The sequence below is a fragment of the Thalassophryne amazonica genome, chromosome 12 (genome assembly GCF_902500255.1).
Source record: "Thalassophryne amazonica chromosome 12, fThaAma1.1, whole genome shotgun sequence".
Taxonomy (NCBI): Eukaryota; Metazoa; Chordata; class Actinopteri; order Batrachoidiformes; family Batrachoididae; genus Thalassophryne; species Thalassophryne amazonica.
Genome location: NC_047114.1, coordinates 4,314,525 through 4,341,862, shown reverse-complemented (window position 1 = coordinate 4,341,862; position 27,338 = coordinate 4,314,525). Strand labels below are relative to the sequence as shown.

Here is a 27,338-nt window from a genome sequence, read left to right as displayed (position 1 = left end):
CAGGCAGTAGGAAGACATGCCAAAGACATGCATGCAGCTTGCTGGATTCATAGAAGAAGAAGATAGAAATGGAACTGGATGATCTGCTGTGGCGCCCCCTAATGGGAGCAGAAGACTGGAATATATTTTTGTACAAAACATCCCTGTACTTTCATGAGTGCTGCTGTAGTTTATTTTGAGTCATATAAACGTGTTACTTGGTGCGTTGTTCTGGTGGATTGAGTCTGCTGCCTGCGGAGGGATTCCGAGGAACCGTACTCTTTATTTGTGACACGGAAAAGGGCCACACATCAGTTATTCAACTTGGAATTCTGAGTCAAAAACTTAGGAATGATCCATTTTTTCCGACATATTTGATACGTAACATGTAACGTCATAAGACGGACAGCACGTGCACACACACACGCACGGAATGGCAACAATGACCCTTCTTTGTATCATGTTGTTGTTTTTGACAAAACAACTTTTTCTTCAACATGTAGCTTTTGTGTTGTGGAAAAGTTTTTCCAAGCAGAAGCACTGGAACCCATTTAGATCAGAACTCAGGAGGATTGGATTGTCCCAGTTCGGAGTACAATGGTGTCTCCCTTCTGTCTGTAATGGATTTTTGATGGAGTTTGATTGTTGTATATTGGTGCAAAGTGTTATGATGTCACACTAGGTTTTTTTTTTTGCTTCTCACTGACAAACCGTGACATCTGCTGATGATTTTCTGGGATCAAACTGTTGGGAAGGTGTCGTGACACGGACCCACAACAGGGGGCGTTAATGAACGGACAATGGATAAGCCAAAAAGTAACAATTTAATGTTGTGAAGCGCACAACGAAGTACAGACAATAACAATATTGCGGAATGTCAATCATACACAAGGTGGCGTGTGGCAGGCTCGAAGACAGAAGACGTCTGGTGATAGAAGAGCCGGAACCCACACAGCTTCCACCACCAACGGATCTGAAGAACACCGGAGCCACCAAGCCCTGCGCCTCAGGTGGCCACTGTCTTCAGCAGTCAGACCCGGTACTGCTGGCAGAGAACAGAAACAGTTTGATGAGTGTGAGTACGCACACTCAGTAATCCCACAGTCTGTGTTCAGTTAGGAGGGAGCACCTCCACCTCCAATCACACACTCGTACAGCTCCTGTGAAACCACTTATCTGGTTTGGGGTGTGAGGCGAAGCCGTCGCAGTCCACACCAACGCCAATACACCGTCACAGGAAAACGGCTGCAAATGAGATCAGACTATTACACAGGGTCTTTAGATTCAGCAGAGAAGTTACCTGTATGGTAGATGATTTCTCGGCGGGGAGGTGGAGTTGCTGTCCGGCTTTTATGGTGGTTGACGTAGATGAGTGACAGCTGGTGGTGATGATGTGACAGCTGTCACTCCACTGGTTCCGGCGCCCTCTCGTGCTTGAAGCCCGCACTCCAAGCAGGGCGCCATCTGGTGGTGGTGGGCCAGCAGTACCTCCTCTTCAGCGGCCCACACAACATGTTACTATGCTTTTTACTCTTTTAATTCATTTTATTAGTAAATGGAGCGTGCCGTGGCCTCAATTTTATCTAAATTCTGGGTCTTTTAGTGAAGCTTAGAGCTAGTGGCCGGCAATCACGTTAGTATTTCTTCTGTCTTTCTTGTTGCTTAATGCTGACAAATTACACTGCATTTGTTGTCTTTCTGATGCTTGATTCTTTTCTTTTTTTTCTTATCTCTTTGTTTGAGGTGCAGCTCCATCCAGAGATGGGTGTGGTATCTGTTCTAGAAACCATCCTGTGCACCGGCAACATTTCCTGTATATTCATTTTGTGAATTGTTTTGTAATTTGTGTCTGTATCATGGCCCAAGCAGAGGGTTACTTGAATCTGGTCTGCTTGAGGTTTCTTCCTCAGAGGGAGTGTTTCTGTTGCTCTGGGGGTTGGTAAGGTTAGACCTTACTTGTGTGAAGCGCCTCGATTTTGTTGTGATTTGGTGCTGTATAAATAAGTGAAAATGAAATGAATCCTGGGTAAGTGCAACTCCTTGCTCAGCAGAATTATTGACAGCAGCAATGTTATCTAGGACCTGCTGTGACGACTGGAATGGTGGGTCGTCCTCCATCTCTGAGGGGTCATTGATGAGGAACGTCAACTAGCATGTTGATGTTGAATGTTTCAAAAATGCTGAGGCAGATGGAACAACATCTGCCACTAATGAATGTATCCAGTCCATAACTCAAAATTGCCATCTGGTGGTGGTGGGCCAGCAGTACCTCCTCTTCAGCGGCCCACACAACAGGACCCCCCCCTCAACGGGCGCCGACCAGGTTTGTCCAGGTGCCGGGCGTAGAAGTCGGCCAGGAGGGCCGGGTCCAGGATGAAGCTCCTTTTCACCCAGGAGCGTTCCTCGGGGCCATACCCCTCCCAGTCCACCAGATACTGGAACCCCCGACCCTTGCGACGGACGTCCAGGAGCCGATGCACGGTCCATGCCGGCTCCCCGTCGATGATCCGGGCAGGAGGCAGTGCAGGTCCAGGGGTGCAGAGTGGTGAGGTGTGGTAAGGCTTGATCCAAGACACGTGAAAGACAGGATGGATCCGCAGTGAAGCTGGTAGCCGTAGCTTCACTGCGGCCGGGCTGAGGACCTTGGTGATGGGAAACGGTCCGATGTACCTGTCCTTGAGTTTCTGAGAGTCAACTTGAAGTGGGATGTCCTTTGTTGACAACCACACCTCCTGCCCGGGCTGGTATGCAGGGGCCGGGGAACGCCGGCGGTCTGCATGGGCCTTGGCCCTCGTCCGGGCCTTCAACAGGGCAGAACGGGCGGTCCGCCACACCCGGCGGCATCTCCTGAGGTGGGCCTGGACCGAGGGCACACCGACCTCTCCCTCCACAAGTGGAAACAATGGGGGCTGGAACCCCAAACACACCTCAAACGGGGAGAGGCCGGTGGCAGACGACACTTGGCTGTTGTGGGCGTACTCGATCCAGGTCAGATGGGTGCTCCAGGCCGTCGGGTGCGCGGAGGTAACGCAACGGAGGGCCTGCTCCAGCTCCTGGTTGGCCCGCTCTGCCTGTCCGTTGGTCTGCGGGTGATACCCGGACGAGAGGCTCACAGTGGCCCCCAGTTCCCTGCAGAAACTCCTCCAGACCTGAGAGGAGAACTGAGGGCCACGGTCTGAGACAATGTCCGCTGGTATCCCATGCAGAGGCACGACGTGGTGGACCAGGAGGTCTGCTGTCTCCTGGGCCGTGGGGAGCTACGGGAGGGCCACGAAGTGGGCCGCCTTGGAGAACCGGCCCACTATCGTGAGAATGGTGGTGTTGCCCTGGGACGGCGGGATGCCCGTGACAAAGTCCAGGCCGATGTGGGACCAGGGGCGGTGAGGCACCGGTAGGGGCTGGAGGAGTCCTGAGGTCCTCTTGTGGTCAGCCTTGCCCCTGGCACAGGTGGTACAGGCCTGGACGTAGTCCCGGATGTCGGCCTCCATAGACGCCCACCAGAAGCGCTGCTGGACTACCACCATGGTCCTGCGCACCCCGGGATGACAGGAGAGCTTGGAACCATGGCAGAAGTCCAAAACGGCAGCTCTGGCTTCCGGTGGGACGTATAGTTTGTTCGGGCCGGTCCCCGGGTCCGGGTTCCGTGTCAGGGCCTCCCGGACGGTCTTCTCCACGTCCCAGGTGAGGGCGGCCATGACAGTGGACTCGGGGATGATGGTCTCTGTGGGGTCTGACAACTCGGCCTTGGCCTCCTCTTCATGCACCCGGGACAGGGCATCCGATCGTTGGTTCTTGGTCCCGGGGCGGTATGTAATCTGGAAGTCAAAGCGCCCGAAGCACAGTGAACAGCGGGCTTGCCTGGGGTTCAACCGCTTGGCGGTCCGGATGTACTCCAGGTTCTGATGGTCCGTGAAAACCGTGAAGGGCACCGTCGCTCCCTCTAACAGGTGTCTCCACTCTTCAAGAGCCTCCTTCACCGCCAGGAGTTCCCGATTGCCGACGTCATAATTCCTCTCAGCCGGGGTCAACCTGCGGGAAAAATAGGCACAAGGGTGGAGGACCTTATCGGACTCCCCGCTCTGGGACAGCACGGCTCCTATCCCTAAGTCAGAGGCATCCACCTCCACTGTGAACTGGCGAGTAGGATCAGGCTGCACCAGAACTGGTGCAGACAAAAACCGGTGCTTCAACTCCCTAAACGCGGCTTCGCACCGATCCGACCAGGTGAAGGGGACCTTAGTGGAGGTTAGGGCTGTCAGGGGGCTAACTACCTGACTGTAGCCCTTAATGAACCTCCTGTAGAAATTTGCAAAGCCGAGGAACTGTTGCAGTTTCCTACGGTTTGTTGGTTGGGGCCAATCTCTCACCGCCGCAACCTTGGCCGGATCAGGGGCGACGGAGTTGGAGGAGATTATGAACCCCAGGAAGGACAAAGAAGAGCGGTGAAACTCGCACTTCTCGCCCTTCACAAACAGCCGGTTCTCCAACAACTGCTGTAGGACCTGACGTACATGCTTGACATAGGTCTCAGGATCCGGAGAAAAGATGAGTATATCGTCTAGATATACGAAGACAAAGTGATGCAGGAAGTCCCGCAAGACGTCATTAATCAACGCTTGGAACGTCGCAGGCGCATTGGTGAGGTCGAACGGCATGACCAGGTACTCAAAGTGACCTAATGGGGTGTTAAATGCCGTCTTCCACTCGTCTCCCTCCCGGATCCGAACCAGGTGATAAGCATTCCTAAGATCCAATTTTGTAAAAATTTGGGCTCCATGCAAGGGCGTAAACACTGAATCCAACAGAGGTAACGGGTATCGGTTGCGAACCGTGATCTCGTTCAGCCCTCTGTAATCAATGCATGGACGGAGTCCGCCGTCCTTCTTGCCCACAAAAAAGAAACCAGCACCCATCGGGGAGGAGGAGTTCCGGATCAACCCGGCAGCTAACGAGTCCCGGATGTAGGTCTCCATTGATTCTCGTTCCGGACGTGAGAGGTTGTACAGCCTGTTGGATGGGTACTCAGCGCCCGGTATCAAATCAATGGCACAATCATACGGACGGTGTGGGGGCAGCGTGAGTGCCAGATCCTTGCTGAAGACGTCAGCAAGGTCATGGTACTCGGCTGGCACCGCCGCCAGATTGGGGGGGACTAAAACCTCGTCCTTAGCTGTCACACCAGGTGGAACCGAGGATCCTAAACACTCCCGGTGGCAGGTTTCGCTCCACTGAACCACAACCCCAGACGGCCAATCAATCCGGGGATTGTGTTTCAACACCCATGGAAAACCCAAAATCACTCGGGAGGTAGAAGGTGTTACATAAAACACAATCTCCTCCCTGTGATTCCCAGAAACAACCAAAGTCACGGGCTGTGTCTGGTGTGTGATTAGTGGAAGAAGGGTGCCATCTAGTGCCCGCACCGACAATGGTGACGGTAATGCCACTAGAGGGAGCCCAACCTCCTTTGCCCATCTGCTGTCCAGCACATTCCCCTCCGACCCGTGTCCACCAGTGCTGGGGCGTGAAGGGTTAGATCCCCACTCAGGATCGTGACTGGGATACGTGCAGATTTTCGGGGTTTCCCCGCGTGGGTATTGTGACCCACCCTTAGCCCAGTCTCTAAGGACGAGTGCTGCTGTTTTGACCGTTTGGGGCACTCTCTCTGTATGTGCTCGGTTGAGCTGCAGAGAAAACACTCTCCACGGATCAGCCTCCTTTGTCTCTGATCTGATCGTTTTTTGGCCCTGCTTGTTTCCATAGCAACATCAGCAGGGGGAGCTGTCATCACGTGGAGAGCCCTGGCTGTGGAGCGTGGGGAAGTCGGCTCCCTTTCGGACCCGGGAGGAAGAGGGACAGCTTATGCCTGACCATGCCCTTCATCTCGCTCCCGTCGGTGTTCTGTTAATAGGTTGTCTAACTGTATAACCAGGTCGATAAGCCCGTCTAAATCCCGCGGCTCGTCCTTCGCCACCAGGTGCTCCTTAAGGACCAGAGACAGTCCGTTTACAAAGGCGGCGCGGAGCGCAACAGCATTCCAGCCGGCTCGCGTTGCCGCGATGCAGAAGTCGACTGCATACTTCGCTGCGCTCCGACACCCCTGTTGTATCGACAGCAGCACGCTTGAAGCGGTCTCGCCTCTATGAGGGTGGTCGAACACCTGTCGGAAGTCCCTCACAAACTCAGTGTAAATCATTAGGAGCCGTGAATTCTGCTCCCAGAGCGCCGTAGCCCAGGCGCGTGCCTCTCCTCGAAGCAGATTTATAACGTAAGCCACCCGGCTAGCATCTGACGCGTACATGACGGGACGCTGTGAAAAGACGAGCGAGCACTGCATCAAGAAGTCCACGCACATCTCCACACAGCCTCCGTACGGCTCCAGAGGGCTTATGTATGCTTCAGGGGAAGGTGGGGGGTTCGTTGAACGACCAGTGGAATGTCTGTCTCTGGCATTCGGTCAGCAGGAGGAGGTGCTGCAGCAGCGCCCTGAGCATGCGCTTCCACCTGGGCGGTGAGAGCCTCCATCCTTCGATTGAGAATAATGCTCTGCTCGGTAACTAAGTCCAACCGAGCAGTAAAGGCGGTTAAGATGTGCTGCAGCTCACCTAACACGCCTCCTGCTGGCGCCTGTGCACCTCGCTCTTCCATTGGCTGTTCAAGCGCTGGTTGACGCCCCTCGGGATCCATGACGCTGGCCGAGAAATCCTGTTGGGAAGGTGTCGTGACACGGACCCACAACAGGGGGCGTTAATGAACGGACAATGGATAAGCCAAAAAGTAACAATTTAATGTTGTGAAGCGCACAACGAAGTACAGACAATAACAATAGTGCGGAATGTCAATCATACACAAGGTGGCGTGTGGCAGGCTCGAAGATAGAAGACGTCTGGTGATAGAAGAGCCGGAACCCACACAGCTTCCACCACCAACGGATCTGAAGAACACCGGAGCCGCCAAGCCCTGCGCCCCAGGTGGCCACTGTCTTCAGCAGTCAGACCCGGTACTGCTGGCAGAGAACAGAAACAGTTTGATGAGTGTGAGTACGCACACTCAGTAATCCCACAGTCTGTGTTCAGTTAGGAGGGAGCACCTCCACCTCCAATCACACACTCGTACAGCTCCTGTGAAACCACTTATCTGGTTTGGGGTATGAGGCGAAGCCGTCACAGTCCACACCAACGCCAATACCGCAGATAAGGACACCGTCACAGGAAAACGGCTGCAAATGAGATCAGACACAGGGTCTTTAGATTCAGCAGAGAAGTTACCTGTATGGTAGATGATTTCTCGGCGGGGAGGTGGAGTTGCTGTCCGGCTTTTATGGTGGTTGACGTAGATGAGTGACAGCTGGTAGTGATGATGTGACAGCTGTCACTCCACTGGTTCCGGCGCCCTCTCGTGCTTGAAGCCCGCACTCCAAGCAGGGCGCCATCTGGTGGTGGTGGGCCAGCAGTACCTCCTCTTCAGCGGCCCACACAACACAAACTTCCTTTTAGAAACAAGCTGACAAAAAACAAAACACGCCACAAACAATAAAATGGACCCACAGGCATAAACCGGGCCAGCTGTTTGAGCAAAAAATACCCATTCAGCTCGATTCAGTTCATAGGTTAGAAAATTAAACATTCCAAACCATCCATCCATCCGTCCATCCATCCATCCATCCGTCCGTCCGTCCGTCCATCCATCCATCATCCATCATCCATCCATCATCCGTCCATCTGTCTGTCCACCCATCCATCCATCCATCATCCGTCCATCTGTCTGTCCACCCATCCATCATTCGTCCATCCGTCCGTCCGTCCATCTGTCCGTCCATCCATCCATCCATCCATCATCCATCTGTCCGTCCACCCATCCATCCATCCATCATCCATCCATCATCCATCCATCATCCGTCCGCCCATCCATCCATCATCCGTCTGTCTGTCCGTCCATCCACCCATCCATGCATCCATCATCCATCCATCCGTCCGCCCATCCATCCATCATCCGTCCACCAACCCATCCATCCATCCATCCATCATCTGTCCGTCCGTCCATCCGTCCACCCATCCATCCACCCATCCATCCATCCGTCCACCCACCCATCCATCCATCATCCGTCCATCTGTCCACGCATCCATCCATCCATCATCCGTCTGTCTGTCTGTCCGTCCACCCATCCATGCATCCATCATCCATCCATCCGCCCATCCATCCATCATCCGTCCATCCGTCCACCCACCCACCCATCCATCCATCCATCCATCCATCCATCCATCCATCCATCATCCATCCATCCATCCATCCATCCATCCATCATCCATCTGTCCGCCCAGCCATCCATCATCCGTCCATCCGTCCACCCACCCATCCATCCATCCATCCATCATCCATCCATCCATCATCTGTCCGTCCATCTGTCCACCCATCCATCCACCCATCCATCCATCCATCCATCCGTCTACCCACCCATCCATCCATCCATCATCCGTCTGTCTGTCCGTCCGTCCACCCATCCATGCATCCATCATCCATCCATCCGTCCGCCCATCCATCCATCATCCGTCCATCCATCCATCCATCCATCCATCCATCCATCCATCCGTCCACCCATCCATCCATCCGTCCACCCACCCATCCATCCATCCATCCATCCATCCATCATCCATCCATCCATCCATCCATCCATCCATCCATCCATCCATCCATCCATCCATCCATTTTTTGAACTCACTTATTGCAGTTAAGTGTCACTTCCAAACCGTCTACAACACCAAATCAAAAAAACGTGGAACAACACTGGAAATTTAATTAAATAAATAAGTAAAATGACTTGTATTTTCTTGCAGATGATATGAATCTAAGATATTTCATGTTGTGTTGTCATTTTAATTTCCTGTCTTAAGATACATCCTGCACTGTTGGTCTGCAACACGTTCCCAAAAAAGTTGGGACGGGGGGAATTTATTCAAAATATAAGGGCTGCTTGGTCCACTGCCACCTCAACCCAAACCCATATAAACAACAGAAAATCAACGAATGAAAAATAATTAAATCATCACTTTTACAGCCAGTTTTCTTGATACAAGTCCCCAAATATGTCTTGGACTTCATTTATGCCAATTATTAACAGGATGATACTGTACTGTAAATCTGTGTCAAGTAGGCAGTGCTCAAAAACTGAGTGACCATGAAGGAGACTAGTGAGGGAAGCCACCAAGACACCCAAGACACCTCTGAAGAAGTTATAAGCTTCTGTGGTGGTGGTTGGAGAAACTGTCTGTTGCATCAGCTGTTATACAGCTTCATGATGAAATGCTACAAAGGAGGACCATCAAAAAAACATGCACAACTTCAGCTGCAGTTTGCCAAAAAGCACATGGGAAACCAGAGCCTAAATTTGATTTGTGTTCCTGTTTTATAATCCTCTCCGCTCCACTCCAACATGAAGCTGTGAGTGGAGATGCAAGACTCACGTCCACAGAGGTCTGTAATTCTTTCACAGCTGTCATGGGTGCCTTGGTGGCTTCCATCACTTGTCTCCTTCCAGCATAGTAACTCAATTTTTGAGAACTGATGTCATGATGCAAATATTCAAAACACACTCAGGGACTTCGGCATGTTCCATGTATCCATCAACTGAATTGTCTCAATAAAATGCTGTAAAAGTAATGATTTAATCCTTAATATAGAGTAAACTGCCCTGCTAATGTGTTCTAGGCCTTAGATGCAGGAAAGGATGTATATTAACAAATGAAAACATGAAATATCTGCAGTGCAACAGATCTCAAAGGAAACGTACAGAATACTTTTTGTTTTGTTTTGTTTTGTTTTGTGTCTCCCCCCCTTTCATCCCAGATTTCGAAAGCATAAGGTCACAGATATGAGATTCCTTTGTCAGGTATCTTGGACAGGGTGAGAAGCTCAAATATGTTCATATCAAAAGCAGCCAGCTGAGGTGGTTCAGGCAGCTGGTGAGGATGTCCCTGGTTGTCTCCCTAAGTTGGTCTTCTAAGCATGTCCAACTGGAAAGAGGACCTGGAGAAGATTTAGGACAAGCTGGAGGGATTATGTTTCCCAACTTATAGTTGCTCCCAACTTTTATTGACTGGTTGATGAAAGTGCCACGCTCCGACTGATGGTTCAAACGGTTTATTACAGGAATTTTCTGTCTCACAAACGCCCAAGACCACCGTGAACACTGAAATAAATACACGGTGACAAATACACATCAGTGAAACCGTCATGGTCCTATCTATGAACTGCTTAACTGACACTTATTACATAAAATATCAATGCTCTCAAAAAAAACCCCCCATAATTTACACACATACAATACAAGAATATGTCACTCAAATGTCCATACCGTGTGCGCCTCCAACCAGAAGGTTAGGAGTTGCTAGAAGTCCATTTCTTCATATTTCAGTCTTTTGTCTTTGCATATACCGCTTGCACACACTGACTGACTATTAAAACGAAACTCACATTTCTCCATCAAGTGTATCACGTGACCAAGTGATGACCTAACTGCTGACGTAATCAGGTGACGTTATTAATCAAACAATTTTCCCAAAGTATGCACAAAATAATCAAAAAATATACAAAATATAAAATAGATATTAAAGATAAAATAAATAAATTCACAAAGAAAAAAAAGCTTATGTTACTGTGTTCGCTACACTGCCACCAAAATTACAAAGGTTTACTTTCACCATATTCAAAGAAATAAACTTGTAATTTTCTAATAACTTCAAACTCAACCTTTACTCATAATTTCCATCAATGGCTGTTATATTAAATAACTGACCTTTCATTTTTATGTGAATGCTGAGCTATTTTGAATAATGTTCAACTAACACAACTAATTTCTGGACTGGATGCTCAAGAAATGAAGGTTGTGTTAAGCGCTCACCTTTTGGTCCTGACTTATTTTGGCCGACCTGTATTTTTACCTTTCGCACGAGACCATCATCATCTTCCTTAGCCTCAACAACTTTAGCTAGTGACCACTCATTTCTAGGAGTGTTTTCATCCTTAACAATGACTACATCTCCAACCTGCACGTTTCGTCTGATTGTATGCCACTGCTGACGAAGGCTGATGTTGGTTAAGTATTCTCTGCGCCACCTGCTCCAGAACTGTTCTGAGAGATACTGCACTTTGCGCCATCTTTTTCTTGCATACAGATCTTCTTGAACGAACTTTCCAGGAGGTGGAAGGAGTACCGTAGGCTTCAAAGTAAGCAAGTGATTGGGTGTCAAGGGTTCAGCACTTTTGGGATCAGCGAGGGTGTTTGTTGTCAGCGGGCGACTTGACTATAGACATGGCCTCATAGAAGAACGTTCTTAATGAGGAGTCATCCAGTCGTCCCTTAGCCTGAGCTAGGACAGAGCTCATCACGCTCCTGATCGTCCGTATCTGACGCTCCCATATGCCTCCCATGTAACTGGCTTTGGGAACATTCATGAGAAAGTCACATTCCTTTTTTGCTAGATAGGTCGCGATCCTTTCCTTATCAAGTTCCATCAAGCACTTTCCCAACTCATTCTTTGCTCCTATGAAATTCGTACCTTGGTCAGATCTTATTTGTCTGACTGTTCCTCTGATTGCTATGAAGCATCTCAATGCATTTGGAAATGCATCGGTTGTCAGATCTTCAAGCATCTCGATATGGATGGCCCGGGAGCTTAGACATGTTAACAACAGCCCATACCTCTAGTACTCTTTTCGACCTTGCTTTGTGTAGAAAGGGCCAAAACAGTCGATGCCTGTGTATGAGAAAGGAGGAGATGGGTCTATTTGATCAACAGGCAAGTCAGCCATGCGCTGTTCTTCAGTTCGTCCCCGCATCCTCCTATATGTCACACAACTCTTGATGTGCTTGGCCACCACTTTACTGGCACCCATTATCCAGTATCCATTGGCTCTGAGTTCATTTAGTGTTTGCCCTCGGCCTTGGTGCTGTGTTCTTTTATGGCAATGGTCAAGTATCAGTTGTGTTATGATGCCTTCTTTTGGGAGTATTACGGGATGTTTGAACTCCAGCGAAGCTGATGACCTTCTTAACCTGCCACCAACTCTGAGCACTCCGTCCTCAAGGAATGGGTCAAGCTCATACATTTTATGAGTTTTCCTGAGTTTTTTTGATTGGCTAAGCAGTTTGAGCTCTTCTCCAAATGTATCTTTTTGTGCCACCTTGATCAGCACGAGAGCTGCTTTCTTTCGCTCCTCTACAGTAACAGTCGCAGATATGTCCTTATGAGTCAGTCTCTGAATGCGAGCAATGACGTTGAGGCATGACACCCAGTCTGGAAATCTTGCCAACCTTTTCAGGAGGTCATCTTCTCTCACAACATCGTTTTCAGGACTTTGACCTCTGGGTCACCTATGAGAAGCTCTGGGGTTGTTGGGTTAGTCACAATTTCCTGTTCCCATAAGAACTTGGGTCCTCTTAGCCAATCTGATGCCATTAGATCTGCCACCTTGAGTCCTCTAGATGCATGGTCTGCCGGGTTTTGACTTGTTTCAATGTAAAACCATTGATTGGGGTCAGTAGCATCTCTGATTTTCTGGATCCGATTCGCTACAAAAACATGAAAGCGACGGGCATCGTTCTTGATGTACCCCAGTACCACTTGTGAATCCGTCCAAAAGTACTCTTCATCTATCCTCAGGTCCAGCTCTTCTCTGAGAATCTTCCTTACAGCTGCAGAGATTGTGGCAACGGTGAGCTCCAGACGTGGGATACTGACAATCTTCATGGGTGCTACCCTAGCCTTGGCCATAACTAAAGTGCAATGCACTCGTTCTTCAGCTACAATCCTGATATATCATCATCATCATCATAGCCATCTAACATGTCTGTCACTGCCGGTGCTTGTTGTAATCTGTGTGTGTTTCTGTCATGTCTTTTCTTGCAGTGTGTGTGTGTGTGTGTGTGTGTGTGTGTGTGTGTGCGTGCATGGATTTGCATCCGTGGTGTCTCTCTCCTGTGTGTGGGTCAGCTGTGTGGTCTCCCACTGTCTGTGCGCCCTTGTGTCTTAGCCGTTCACTGTCTTCTGTGTTCTTGTGGTTTGTGTAGTTTGTTTATGTAGAATTCTTGTCAAAACTTCATTCTGTCTGAGTTCCGTGTTTATTCTCTGTTTACAGTTGTTGACTGAGTTTTTGTGTTTTTGCACTGTTCATTATTTTATCCATTTATCATTGATTGTGTTATCTCTCAGTTCCACATTTGTTTTTGTATTTTGTGTACTTAATGTTTTGGTTTTATATTTTGTGTTCAGGTTTTATTTACCCATTTACCTTGTGTTGTCCATTTTATTTCTTCATCTTTCTGTGTTCCTTTATTTCCTCCCATGTCCCAGCTTTTCCATTGTCAATAACTTTACAGCTGTTGTTCATTAGTTGAGTTTGTATTTAAGCCACACCTTTTCTTCCTCATGTTGCTGGTCGATTGCTTCTGTTTCCATCACGCGTCTTGTCCGCCTCCACCTTGTTCTGCAGGTTCTAAGTGTTTTGCACCCAGCTGTGTTTTTGACTCTCGTTTTTTTCCTCATTTGGTTTCCCGCCCAATTTTTTGATTCTTTGGATTGTTTGTCATGTGGGATTGCCCTGTCACTACTGTCATATCACTGTCACTGTGGAACATTAAAGCGCGTTGATTGTTGCTTTCACTTCTGTGTCTTGGCTGCCTGCATCTGGGGTTCTACTTGTCTTAGTTTAGCTCTAATCATAACAGAATGGACCCCACGGGCAGTGTCCCCGACTTCCTCACCTTGAAAGATTTTTGTGGAAAAACTCAGACTATTATACAATTGCTTCCACTGCTACCAAGAAGAAAAATAAATAGTTTGTAAATCAAACCTGAGACCTAATTGTGTCACAATACTGGGTGTTGGATTTGTTCTCAGAGTTACATACCTTGGGAGATGTTTTCGAGCAGGACAGGCTCCCAGAATGGGTGTATCACCCTGAGGAGCACTGGTGACTGCAGAACTTAAAACCTTCAGACTCTGAGGGGACAAACCCCCAGCTGGCTAAGCAGAACCTCCAGGACAGTAAACTTACTCCAGACATATCTACCTCTGAACACAGCATAGAACCACTAACCACCACACCTGCTGTGACTGACCTCACCCGTCTGCAGCCACTCATGGCCTCCACTCAGGAAATCCTGTCTCTGGATCTGGCATCCCTTCACACCCATACATCCGCACTGCAAAAACTGTTATACAAGCTCCAGTCACCCTCTGTCTCACCAGATGTAGCCACTGTTTCACTCTTTTTGTCAACGTTCAGCCTGGTTTTCAACCTCCTCAAATCATCTCTTCCTCAGCCTTCTGCACGTCAGCCCAGTTCTACTATCTCAGTGTAGGACTCTGAACGGACAGCATCGCCAGTGCTTCAGGCACCTCCGCGGGTCCAGCCATTCATCCAGACTCACTGCCCTCAACACATCAGACACCACCTGTGGCTCCGGCGAGGCCCGGATAAAGAAGAGGAAAGTCCGCTCAAAGGCCAACGGAGGGGAGCACCAGCCAGCGGCTACAGCAGCTGCAGTCCCCCCACCGGTGCCTGCCCCGGTGCCTGCCCCCAGTCCAGGAGGAGATACCTGGCCTCCTAGCAGAGCCATTTCTCTGCCGTTTATTTTTCCTAACTTTAACAAAACACATGAAAAACATATATTTACACAGAAATAAGGTGTTTTGAAGTCTTTTCTGCCATTTTGGTTTATTTTGTTTGTGTGAACAGCTGCTTCTTTCTTCACTCTAATGGACAGTCACAGTGTCGCATTGTTCAGTACTTCAATGAAATAGACTTCTGGTCTATTTTCGCAACACCTAGTTGGTGGCAGAGTGGCCGCCGTCTGCAAAACACCTGCGCCAATTAAAAATGAACGACAACTCACGCTTTGCTGCTGTCGCTTATAGCTAATGTGATGGTCGCTTTAACCCCAGACGGCATGGTCTTCTTTGTCTTCTTCTTCTTCATCTTCTTCTGCATTTTCTGGTGGGAGCATTACAGCACCACATAGAGTTCTGGTATATATACTACCGTTTTTTCAGTCTTATTCAGTGGTTTGATGTGTACGCAGATATTTTTTGAAACAGTGCCATGTTTTCAGAACACTTTCTGAAAACAACAAAGACTGTAGAGGGAAAGTTCCGTTTCCGTGTGGACAAGGCAGTGATGGTCTCCATCCTCTCCCACCAGTCTTTGCTGCAGTCCTCTGTCCTCTAGACAGGGTGTGACTGATCAATCACTTTTACCATTCGCACTTTTGTTGTCAACCATAATGCAATGTGGGGCGGCACTGTGGAGCATGAGTGGGAACTCAGTGAAAGGGTTCCAGTTTGTGTTTTTCTCCACATGGATTTGCAACACCAATGTTCCAGATCTTTCCAGGACATCGCAATCTGAAGGTCAGCAAGGCAAACTGCCACAGACATTAACTGTTGTTAGTCCACTTTTGCTCAGATTATCAAGAAAGGAACTCAGAAAAGTTGGAGTAAAGAGCACTGTGGCAGTGATCTCCCTTGAAGATGAATGTGACCCTCCTCTGGCTCCGCTGCACATCTAACATGAATTTCTTAAGATGTTGAATTAATCTTGTTAACACAGAAACACAAACTCCTGTGTGGATGTAAGTAGTGTTTTGAATGGACTCTGCTGGGGCCTTCATGACAATGTGTCTGATAATTGATTAGTGATGCAGCGCTGAAGCCGCCATCAGCCAACATGAAACCACAAGAAGGAGAAAATAACATTTTCCTCTTGTTGTAATAACACTGTGCGACATGCCGTTCCATCTCATCCGTGTAACATGAGCTCTGATTTGCTGTGTGACTCCTAAATCCTGATTGCTTGTCAGCAGGAGTAAAAATAACTGCGGTTCACACAATAAATCCACAGAAAGCTTTGAGTCTCACGGTCACTTCGAACACTCAGGCTGTACGCCAAGTAACAATACAAAAGAAGGAAAAAAGAGGGCAGCAACAGGAAAAAATCCAATAAAATAGACTGATATTTATTTAAAGCGATGTTATTTACTTTTTAAAACACTCCCATCAAGGGGAGGGTGAAAGACTGAAATCAAACAAGTGTCTCAAACTGGAGGCCCGGGGGCCAGATGAGATCCAAGCCCCAGTCGTTTTCAGACAGCAGCATGCCTTATTATGGCTCAATAAACACGGCCCACGTGATCATTTTAATTTATTACATGAAACATGAAATAGTTTGTTTGTTGTTGCTCTATTTGGAACAGATGTCTGCACCAAAAAGGGCAACAATAAACAAACATTTTCAGTTCCTGTAATGCATAAAGCAGTGAGCCACATGGACAGAGCTGCACATCATGGTGCCGTAAGCGTGCGAGTCGGTATCCGCGGTGTTTTAATGAGTCACCAAACAGTCGGTGAGTGAAAATCCGAGCTGGAGTCAGAGAGATGAGATAAAGGACTTCGATATTGACGATATGATATCAATAATACAAATAAGAAGGAGTTTCAGGGAGATGATCGAGCGAGGTTTGATGTGAAAGGGTGCTGTGAGAAGAGACAGAGTTTCCACCCATAAATGTGTCATGAGACAGAAAACAGTAAATATCCGACGGATCGCTCAAATAGGAGCACCAGAATTGGCACATACATCAAACATGGTGTGGTTATTCACAAAACATGAGCCAAGCAAAAAGTCCAAGAGATTTCTATTTCTGCTGCAAATTTTCATAAATCATGATAATATGGAGCAAATTTTATGTTTTCATATCCATATTCACTCACTCATCTTCAAGTGCTTAGTGCAGTTGAGGGTTGCGGGGGCTGGAGCCTATCCCAGCAGTCATGGAGAGCGAGGCGGGGTTCACCGTAGACAGGACGCCAGTCTGTGGCAGGGCCACATAGAGACAAACAAACACTTTCACACACGCACCCGGAGGGAACCACGGGGAGAACATGCAAACTCCACATGGACAAGCCACAGGCGGGAATTGAACCAACGACCTTCTCACTGTGAGGCAACAGTGCTAACCACTAAGTCACTGTGCTGCCCGTTTAAATACCCTCATAGCTCAATTTTTCCTTTTTATTTTTAAAATATAAATAAATGTGAATGAGTTTGTCTGTTTTTGCAGCGGGTAAAATTAGGGATGTCCCGATCCGATCACGTGATCAGAAATCTGGCCCGATTACGTGGTTTAAGACTTGATCGAAATCGGACGTTGCATCCCGATCAGGAATCCGATATAGATTTTATCCTCATTATTTTGATCAGCGCTATTTCAAGCTCATTATTGCAGATTAACGGGCCTTTCACGCGTCGGAAGCTTCAGAGGTGTCAAGAATCGGTCTAAAAAGTGTTATTTTCAATGAGACACACTGCTTTTTAGAGGCGCCAGAAGCGTCACGTCAAAAGCCAAACTAAAGCGACACTTCTGACGGGAACACGCATTGCCGCTTGTCGGCAGGCTGATGCGGTCAAAGTTCAACCCAGTCTTTTTTTTAATTTAATTAAATTTTTTTTATTAAACAAAAGAAAAAACATAAGTTCAACCCAATCCAACTTTCGACGCTCTGAGCTGTGACGTAGCTTCGCGCTGTCCAATAGGAACGACGTGTCGGGCCAAAACATGGAAGACTAGTGGCAGAAACCACTGATCTGTACAAAACAAGAGCAGTTTTCTGAAGAAAAATCCTTGGAAATGTTTTTTGTTGTTGTTTGTTACCTCAAAATTTCTTATTACTGTTTAAAAAAGTTTAGAACATTTCTAATTAAAATAGCTAAATCAATAAATGGTTCTTTAGAAACCTTTCATCTATAAATTAAAACCACCTGTTATTTCCGATGAGATAATTTCTTGTTTAACATAAGGAACCTTGGACATTTATTTTTAGACAAATAAAATAACATGGAAATTTGTACATTTTTTAAGTCTGGTAGATTATTACTTGATTGTTCAAGCTACCTCAAGGAGAAGTGCACTGTTTAAGTGATAAATAATAAAATAAGGTGATTAAAATGAAAATATTATACATTTAGCATTTGTTCATTGTTCATTCAGTTTTTTAAAGTATTGGATCGGGACTCGGTATCGGCAGATACTCAAAATCAGATGACCTGGAATTGGATCGGGGCCAAAAAACCTGACTGGGACATCCCTAGGTAAAATAAGTATTGAACATGTCACCATCTTTCTCAGGAAATATATTTCTAAAGGTGCTATTGACATGAAATTGTCATCAGATGTGGGTAAACAACCTGGGTAATGGAATATTGACATCTGATGACAATTTCATGTCAAAAGCACCTTTAGAAATATATTTCCTGAGAAAGATGGTGACATGTTCAATACTTATTTTACCCGCTGTATGTGGCCCTGCGAAAGATTGCCGTTCTGTCCGGGGTGGACCCCGCCTCTCACCCTATGATTGCTGGGATAGGCTCCACCCCCCATGACCCTTAAATGGAGTAAGTGGGTATAGAAAATAAATGGTGTTTTTTTTTTGGTGTGTGATGGATGTGACTTTGTGTGTATTGTACGAACACTGTGGCATTCTGACCGTGTCCAGGTGCGTGCGCTGGTGTTTGGCGCGGTCGCTGGAGTTGCTGAAAGCTTTGACGCAGCCGGGGTGCTGGCAGATATATGGCTTTTCTCCGGTGTGGCTCCTCAAGTGGATCTTCAGGTTCTCCAGACGTGAGAACGCCTTTGAACAACCTTCAAACTGTCAGGAAAACAGCACAACTTTAATTCTGACGTCAGACAACTAAAATATCCTATATTTCCCAAACCGGTGAACAATTTCCTCAAAATTCATCAAAACTTTGAGATTTTTACCAATTAGCCCAATGACTACATCCATGAGTGGTAAAATGGTGACCTACATATATATGGTGGCCATCTCACAGTGGCAGCTATAACCAGGTACACACAGGTCAACATTTAAAAATGCTACAGTCATAATGAAAAATATACTGTGACACTACACACGCTCTGATTGGCTCATTACCGGTTGGATATTTTCTCATATTGGACCGGTTACCATGACAATCAGTCCGCAACGCATATTTTCATTACAAACCTGGAAGCTAAAAACACGATTAGAAAAATCAAGTCGGACATGAACGTACTCCGTAAATATCTAAACAGCACTGGAAAAAACACACAGATTGAAAGCTAATGAACGGACCATCTGTTAAGCTAATGGAGGTCAAGAAAGCGAACGAGCCCAACACCATCAGCAGCAGCATCTGTCAGTGTCAGAATTCATCAACGTCTGGACTTTCTGCGCAGACTCTGTTTATTTGGGGTCTGCGAGAAAATTATGCTAATTTTTTTACAGGGCTACGACTGAGTCCATTTTTTGCTGTGTATCACTGGCTGGTCTGGGAATCTTCCAGTTAAGTTGAAAGCACAGATCCATTCCCTTATAAAAACAGCAGGTAAGATCATGGGCCACACTCCTCCCAATTTGCAAGAACTCTCTGATCAAGCAACCATTACACAAGCAAAAAAACCATCTTAATGGATTCTCACATGTTCTGCATTCAGAGTATACCTTGTTAAACTCGGGAAAGACATATCATGTTCCTTTGTGCAAATGTAATCGGTACAAATATTCATTTGTTCTGTTGTCCATTAAGCTTATTAATGAACAAGCTTATTTATGTCACAGGATGGATTTTGCACATTTCCCAGTTGAATGGCGAGTTGTTAATGGCTGTGTGGTTTTAGTAGTTGATAGTGGGTTGATACAGTGATTTTATCCCTTTTTCACTGGTTTTAAGGTTATTTACGGTTATTTATGTTTTATTTTTGGATGTATTTATTTTTGTGCTTATTACTGTTGTAATGTTGGTTGTGCAGTTGAGCGCCCTCATGCACCGGGTGATACTGTACATTTGTGTGTTTATATATATAATAGCCATATAATAAACAAATGACTAACCTCACTTGCTTGGTCTGTACAGGAACATCAGACCTCTGTGTTTTTCACATGGACCTCGCTAACACTCGGTCCGTACTGTCAACACCTCGGTCTGATATTTCCACATACAGACCCCTCACTCGGTTAATAATCCTTTATTATTTTTCTTTCATAAAGATTCCAAAAAGGTATAGTTTGGACTATCTATGACTGAATGCTATGGAGTTATTATGAAGAAACAGCAAAACTGGTGACAAAGTTCAATTTCAGTTTGAACAGAGGTCAAATGTTAATGTTCTAAACAGCCCTGGTTGGGGCATCATTAAACTTTAGTTTGTAGAGCGTTATATAGCAGAAAATTGCAAAATTTCAGTGCTTTTTAACTACCTCTAAAAATTTATTTATACAAACAAAATTTTACACGACATGTTTTATCATCAATTGGAACCTATTGAGGGTGTCAGAGTATTACATTTCAAAACTTTGCAAAATAAGGAGCACCTTACTGAGGGTGTGTTGTTGCACAAGATGGTTTAAATGTTTGGCTTTTATTAACTTTTTAATTTTAAATTTGTATCTGCTTGTGTTCTTTGTTGTATTGTAGCTTTATTATTGGTATTTATCCTGTTCAGTGTTTTAATTCCTGGGAAATCATCAAATTATTATTAGTAGTAGTATCATCGTTACTATTACTATCTCCTGTGGAACCAGCTCCCAATTCAGATCAGGGAGACAGACACCCTCTCTACTTTTAAGATTAGGCTTAAAACTTTCCTTTTTGCTAAAGCTTATAGTTAGGGCTGGATCAGGTGACCCTGAACCATCCCTTAGTTATGCTGCTATAGACTTAGACTGCTGGGGGGTTCCCATGATGCACTGTTTCTTTCTCTTTTTGCTCTGTATGCACCACTCTGCATTTAATCATTAGTGATTGATCTCTGCTCCCCTCCACAGCATGTCTTTTTCCTGGTTCTCTCCCTCAGCCCCAACCAGTCCCAGCAGAAGACTGCCCCTCCCTGAGCCTGGTTCTGCTGGAGGTTTCTTCCTGTTAAAAGGGAGTTTTTCCTTCCCACTATAGCCAAGTGCTTGCTCACAGGGGGTCGTTTTGACCGTTGGGGTTTTACATAATTATTGTATGGCCTTGCCTTACAATATAAAGTGCCTTGGGGCAACTGTTTGTTGTGATTTGGCGCTATATAAAAAAAATTGATTGATTGATTGATTGATTACAATTAATTATTATTATCATCATCAGTATTATTATTATTATTATTGTCTGCATAAGTGAACCTACATACAGATGAGAGGGTGTTTCAGCTTTTTTAAAGCTAAAATATTAAAAGGGCTCTTCTGTTTTGTGTCTGCTGTTCTTTCCGGGGTTTTACTGGATCTCACTAATGAGTCAGTAAATGTCAGTCACCTCATTTATTTTAATGAGACTGTGAATATAAAGTGCACGGCATCATGCTGATGAATTAATCCACAGCTCAAAGTAAAGCACATAAAAACACACATTAAACCACATTTGTGCACTTCGGTATGTTCGATGAAGACGTGTTTGCTGGGAAACTGAAGTAACACACTGATTATAAGATTCATCGAATGATCCCACAAAGGTTTCAAACCTTTTCCAGCTTTGCGTTGGTGAACGTGATCCCGCTGGTTTGAACTCTGGCAGACTTCATGTCCATGTTTACCATAAAGCTACTGTATTAAAGAAAGGCTGTTAAACATAAATAAACCAAACATTTGTGATTATTGTGTTGTGTGGGCCGCCAGAAGAGGAGGTACTGCTGGCCCACCACCAGAGGGCGCCCTGCCTGAAGTGCGGGCTTCAGGCACGAGAGGGCGCTGCCGCCTCACAGGAGCAGCCAGGGTGACAGCTGTCACGCATCACCTGCAACAGCTGTTACCCATCATCTGATCAGCAGGGGAATATCAGCAGGACGACGCCTCCACCTCTTTGCCGAGATATCGTTCTACCTGGAAGGTAACGTGCTCAGCTGACTGGTTAACAGTGATCTTTTGTGACTTTTGTGAGTTGTTTAGCTGACTCCTTTTCCAACGAGTGGTGGAGGTAGTGTTCCTGCCGTGCAGATTACTGGGTGCAGACGCACCCACATTTAATTGTTCTTTTGTTCCTCGCCAGCAGTACCAGGTCCGACACGCGGAGGCAGTGGCCACCTGGGAGTTCGGGACTTGGCGGCTCCAGTATTCCCGGGGTCTGGTGGCGGAGGAAATCGTGTGGTTCCGGTTCTGCTTTGGACAGACGTCTCCTATCTTCGAGCCTGCCCACACGACACCTTTTGTGATTTGGCTTTTGTCTATTGTTGTAATCTGTTGTATTTGTTGTGCCCATTCACAACAGTAAAGTGTTGTTATTTGACCTCATCCATTGTCCGTTCATTTGCGCCCCCTGTTGTGGGTCCGTGTACCGACACTTTCCCAACATATTGCACCAGAACAGAAACAGATTTGTCATAGTTTTGATTGGGGGGTTGTGACTGCCTGCTCATGGGTTCTGCCCTTTTGCGTGTCAGTCTTTTGATTTTTTTTTTTTTTTTTTTGGTCCCCTACTTGTTTATGCATACATGTATTAAATTCCTTTTATTGTTAACCTGCATGTGGGCACAGTGGCGATAGCGTGGTAATATTTTCAGTGGTGTGAGTGCGTCTGTGGACAAGATAACTCAAAAACAGCTCAACAGACTTCCTTCAAAGTTGGTGGGAAAATGACTTAGATAGTTAGAGGTGGTTCAGTTTTGGAACAATTTAGTCAAAAGGTCAAGGTCAAGAAAAACATGGTCTGGAAAACACAATTTTTTTTTGATACATGTCAACAACCAAGAAGCCTAGATGGATGATCCAAAGCACTACTTATGATGGATTGGTATGAATGACTTCAAAATGAAATCATACACAAGTTGTGATTATATCGCGGTGTGCAGAGCTCGCAGGGTACCCATCAGCCTCGGACACCTTTCATTTTAGATGCTTTACTCAGCCTCTCCATCTCTGTTCCAGTCACTATTCAAAATGGGATCTAACTGCCTGAGAAACGAGGTCTTGAGGACTCCCTGTTGTCTTCTTCTGTCCAGAACATGTGGAGTCGCTTTTCATAAGACGTCCCATAGGGAGCGCTCACTGCAGACTGTTTGGAATGTGAACTGGGATCATCACTGTCTAGTTGATGTCATCTGGTGGCCTTCAAGCTCAGCTCGTTCAACTGGAAAATCTGCACCTTAACCATCCTTCAACATCTTATCAGCTACGAGCATGTTGGTAAGTTTCAATCTCTTCAAACGTTCAGGATAACTAAGGTCTCTCACTTGAAGAACCATTTTTTGGTGTTCAGTGTGGGATACTTTGTAAGAGACAGCTTTTCTGCTTCACAGGATACACATACTCTGTGCAAACTCCAGATGAAGATGAACTTTAGAGTTAAAGAGCCATCTGCAGGTCTCTATGCTTTGGTACAGGAAAGAGTGGCTTACAAATGCCACCATCTGGTTCACCTTCTCCTCCTTTTCTTGAATGCGACCTTCAAATATGTGTTGGTTAACACACCAAAAGTTATTCTTTTGGCCAAGTCTCTGTAGTTCTTTCTCTGTGTCATTGGTCTGTATCTTATATGATTTGTGTGGCTTCTGTCTATATCTACAAGCGACTGTCTTGCAATTTATCAGGGAAAATGTCATCTGATCAATTCTGTCTGGCGTAAAAATCGTCCTGCAGTACTCGGTGTGTATTCTTCTGTAGATCTTTGTATTGTCTGCATACATCACGTCCACACAGTCTGATAACATCTGGCAAGTCATTGATAAGCAATATAAAAAGAAGTGACATGAGGACACATCCTTGTGGGACACCACACCATCCATATATACAATAATTTCCAGAGTATAAGTTTCACCTGTTTAAAAAATGCCGCTTGAAGAGGAAAAACCAAGTCAAATCCAAGTACTGGAGTATATACGTCACAACTTTTTCTTTATTATCAGCTCTTTGATAGATTTGGGTGCACATTAATTGTCGGATCCTGTTGGGTTTCTGCACTTGTCTTTTGGCCTGAGGAAGGGAAGTTAAACTAGTGCTGATTTTGATGATTATAGTTTTAAAAAGCTCGGCTGGACTCCAAGTCTACAGACTCGTACTAAGCTCCAGAGGCCCGGTGTAGGACCGAGTGTCCACAAAACTCACAACGAGAATATTTTATCGTAGCAAGGTACAAGAACTTGACTTGAAAATCATTATTGCCCCGTCCTAATGATGGCTGCGTGGTGGTGATGGATTTAAAAACACTTTGGGAACACTTGTTTACAGGCTGAAAAACACCTGTCCGATCAGAGCCGTGACATTAAGAGCTGGTAAATAAAGCTGAATTCACGGACAAACACTGAGTGCATTCATGTGGGATTTACATTTTCCATTGCTGCACCGTGAATGACTTAACGTGCATGTCTGAGCCGGAGCGCTTTATGAAAATGAGATGACTTCTTCCACATGATGACGTATTTTAAGTGTGATTAATGACTGCTTTTACACCCATGTTGATTTAATATTATTAGGATGTTGACAGGCGACTCGCCACGGCAACATATTTACAAGCTGACAGGAGATGAGCTCATTCTAATGATAAACTCAATTAATTAACATCATCTTGTGTAAAAAAAATTACAATGAATTATTGTGAGGCCCAGTGTGGAGACGGTGGATCCACTGGGGGACCCACGGCGGAGGCGATTTGCTCACTGTCCCGGCTGAGGTGGAGGGGTTTGGATCCAAATGTCAGCTCAGTGTGGGACAGACGGGCTTCAACCTGCAGCAGCAGCAGCAGAGAGTGAGTCATAGCAGACGTTATGTGGCAGGATGTTTTCAGGCCAAAAGACAAGTGCAGAAACCCAACAGGCTCCGACAGTCAACGTGCACCTGAATCCATTGACGTGCACGTGCATCTTTGTCTTCTACTGCCTCCAAGACCATCCTGATTTGTCCAACATTTTTGGCAACTCAAATCTTTGTCAGTGGTGGACCTAGGCGGGGGTTGAGGGGGCTGCACCCCCCACACCCCTGCACCCTTAATTGAGCAGCTGAGACCAAATTTGTGCTAAAATGTGATAAAGTTTTTCCATGAACAAAGACTGATTGATGAATGCGGCTAGATGCAGAATTAGAGGATTTACAGTGTTAAAAATTGTGTATTAATAACAATAACTAGAGTCTGTATTTAGATTTCTAGATTGCCTTAGAATCAGAGACACTGGAAGTAGGGGTGCTGAGGGGTCTGCAGCACCCCCTGCTGCCTAGGAGCTGTACTTGCAATGGAAACAAGCTTACTGAACAAATTCATTAAAAAAACTTTTATTTTCTTTAATTTTACTGTAATAAAAGGATAATAGTAGCTCCAAAACCAATCTGCTTTGTTTTTAAATAAAATTTGATTTCATCTTTTTTATTATTACAAGTGTTGCATTGCTGCTGTTTGATTATATAAGCTAGACTTGGACGCAGAACTTGAAGCTTGTTTGTAACTGTCTCAGTTAAGCGCCAACTCTTGGACCTATTAGTCCGTGACTCGAACCATCAGCTGTGCTGCTCTGCAAAGATGCTTCTTTAATTTTGCCGTTGATTAGCTGCTGATCCTACAGTGTGACACACACCGTGTGTCATAATCACAAGGTCAAGTCATACACAAAAACCCCACCTTGAGCAGAATTCAGCTGAAAGGGGACACAGACAGACCATCAAGAACTTCACCGGGGACAAACCAAAAACTGCCTTCCACAAAAACTTCATAAAGTGTACAGATACAAATAAGTAATTACTCTTAACACCCACCCGTAGTGGGGAGGAGAATATAGTACCAGCAGTACTTAGTGTTGTGGTTCTAGCAGTGGACCCCTGTGATGCCCGCGGTCAGAGAATCAACAGACATTTGCTTTGCCTCTGATAGTCCAGGTTGGTAGATGATAGGTGACCTTCACACGACTGTCAGCTGCAAACAAAAAATGAAGTTGTGCATCCTCTAGTATGCACTCAACAAGTACTTTTCCTTATCCTTCCAAAGGTCTGTGTTTTATTAAAAGAGAACACGCTGTTTAAAGTCTTGACATGCAAAATAAAGTTGGTACACTAATATCTCCAAACTTGGCTTTTCCCTTAACGACAAAACAGGTGCTGGTACATATTTTTTATGTCATAAAATAAATCTGGTTCAGATTTCTACTGAATGTGAAGGAAATTTTTTTTAAACCCCTATGATGCTGGAAATGCATTAAGTCACTTTAATTTGAAAAATGATTATACTCTCTTCTTAGCATTGGTGAAAACAGGAACTTTAATTTAATTTATGGATTTTTACAGGCTACTGACAAACCTGTTACCAGCAAGTGCATCAGGTCGGAGATGCGTTGTGTTTTCTGTGTCAGAACGGTTATTCTCACCAGCAGAATCTTTTTCGATTGGCAGGTGGAAACACTTATATTGACGAGCGCGCACGCAGACTGTTGTGCAGATTCTCCACACAGAGGCAGAACTGACTACTTTCACTTTATTTTAGTAGCAGTCGCGGGACTGTGTATTTACACCGGGCTGCATTTCAGCTACCTTCAGCTGTTGCATTGCTGCTCAGTCTGTCCACATCATTTGTCTTCGATAATGATTTTTATGACATGACGTATCTTCTGTGACTAATTATTTTAGGCTGTTGTGTGCGGATGCCTGTGTGTGTGTGTGTGTGTGTGTATACACGTCCTCCCCTCCTCACCTCAAGTGGCTCATTTTAATGATACAACTGAAAGCATACCTTGTATTAAACATTTTGTTTTCTTTTTAATTTGACTGCAGCAGGGTGCAAACTGAGCAGAGTGGGAAGCGGTAATGGGGAGAGCAGATGGAAATGGCAGTTCACAGCTCAGTGAGCAATGAGCAGAAACTGTCATCGCTCCACTCACATGCTCTGCTTGCCACATTGGGCAAGTTAGGAGCAGCGTTCACTCATGCAACAGCATCATTAACATGTCAGTGATAACCAGTCGAGCCTAAGTGTCAAGTCCTGATATTTGTGTGCAGGCCACTAAGACGTTTAACTTTGTCATTTAATTGTGTGTGTTTTCGGCGTAATATAAATGAAGCCATTCAGATTGTCTTCTGTAATGACCTTTAAGCGGTGGGTGTACTTGAACATGGTGCACTGCAATTTAGACAGCGGACTCAGTAGAAGGCAGACATGAGAGGTTTTCTGGAGAGGGAAGGGATTAGCCAGACCAAACCGCAGGAACAGATAATATACGGAAGCAGCAGCTCCCTGAGGTGAAGCAGCAGCACCTCTTCTATCTCTGCCCATCTTCTGTGACCAGCGGCACCTCGGTGCTCCCCTCAGGTGAACTGGGGCAGGTGCAAAACCAGTGCAAAACTACTGAATAAAAGGTTAGTATTTTTTATTAGTTTTTG

The 27,338-nt window shown here is 45.8% G+C and overlaps 1 protein-coding gene across 1 annotated transcript in view; it reads right to left on the bottom strand.

The window, feature by feature from the left end:
* The window catches only part of LOC117522483 (zinc finger protein GLIS1), an 81,777-nt gene that overhangs the window by 51,358 nt on the left and 3,081 nt on the right, over nt 1–27,338 (bottom strand). The window contains exon 2 of the mRNA XM_034183905.1: nt 18,522–18,683. Coding sequence (XP_034039796.1) covers nt 18,522–18,683 — 162 coding nt within the window. The remainder of the gene's footprint in view (nt 1–18,521; nt 18,684–27,338) is intronic.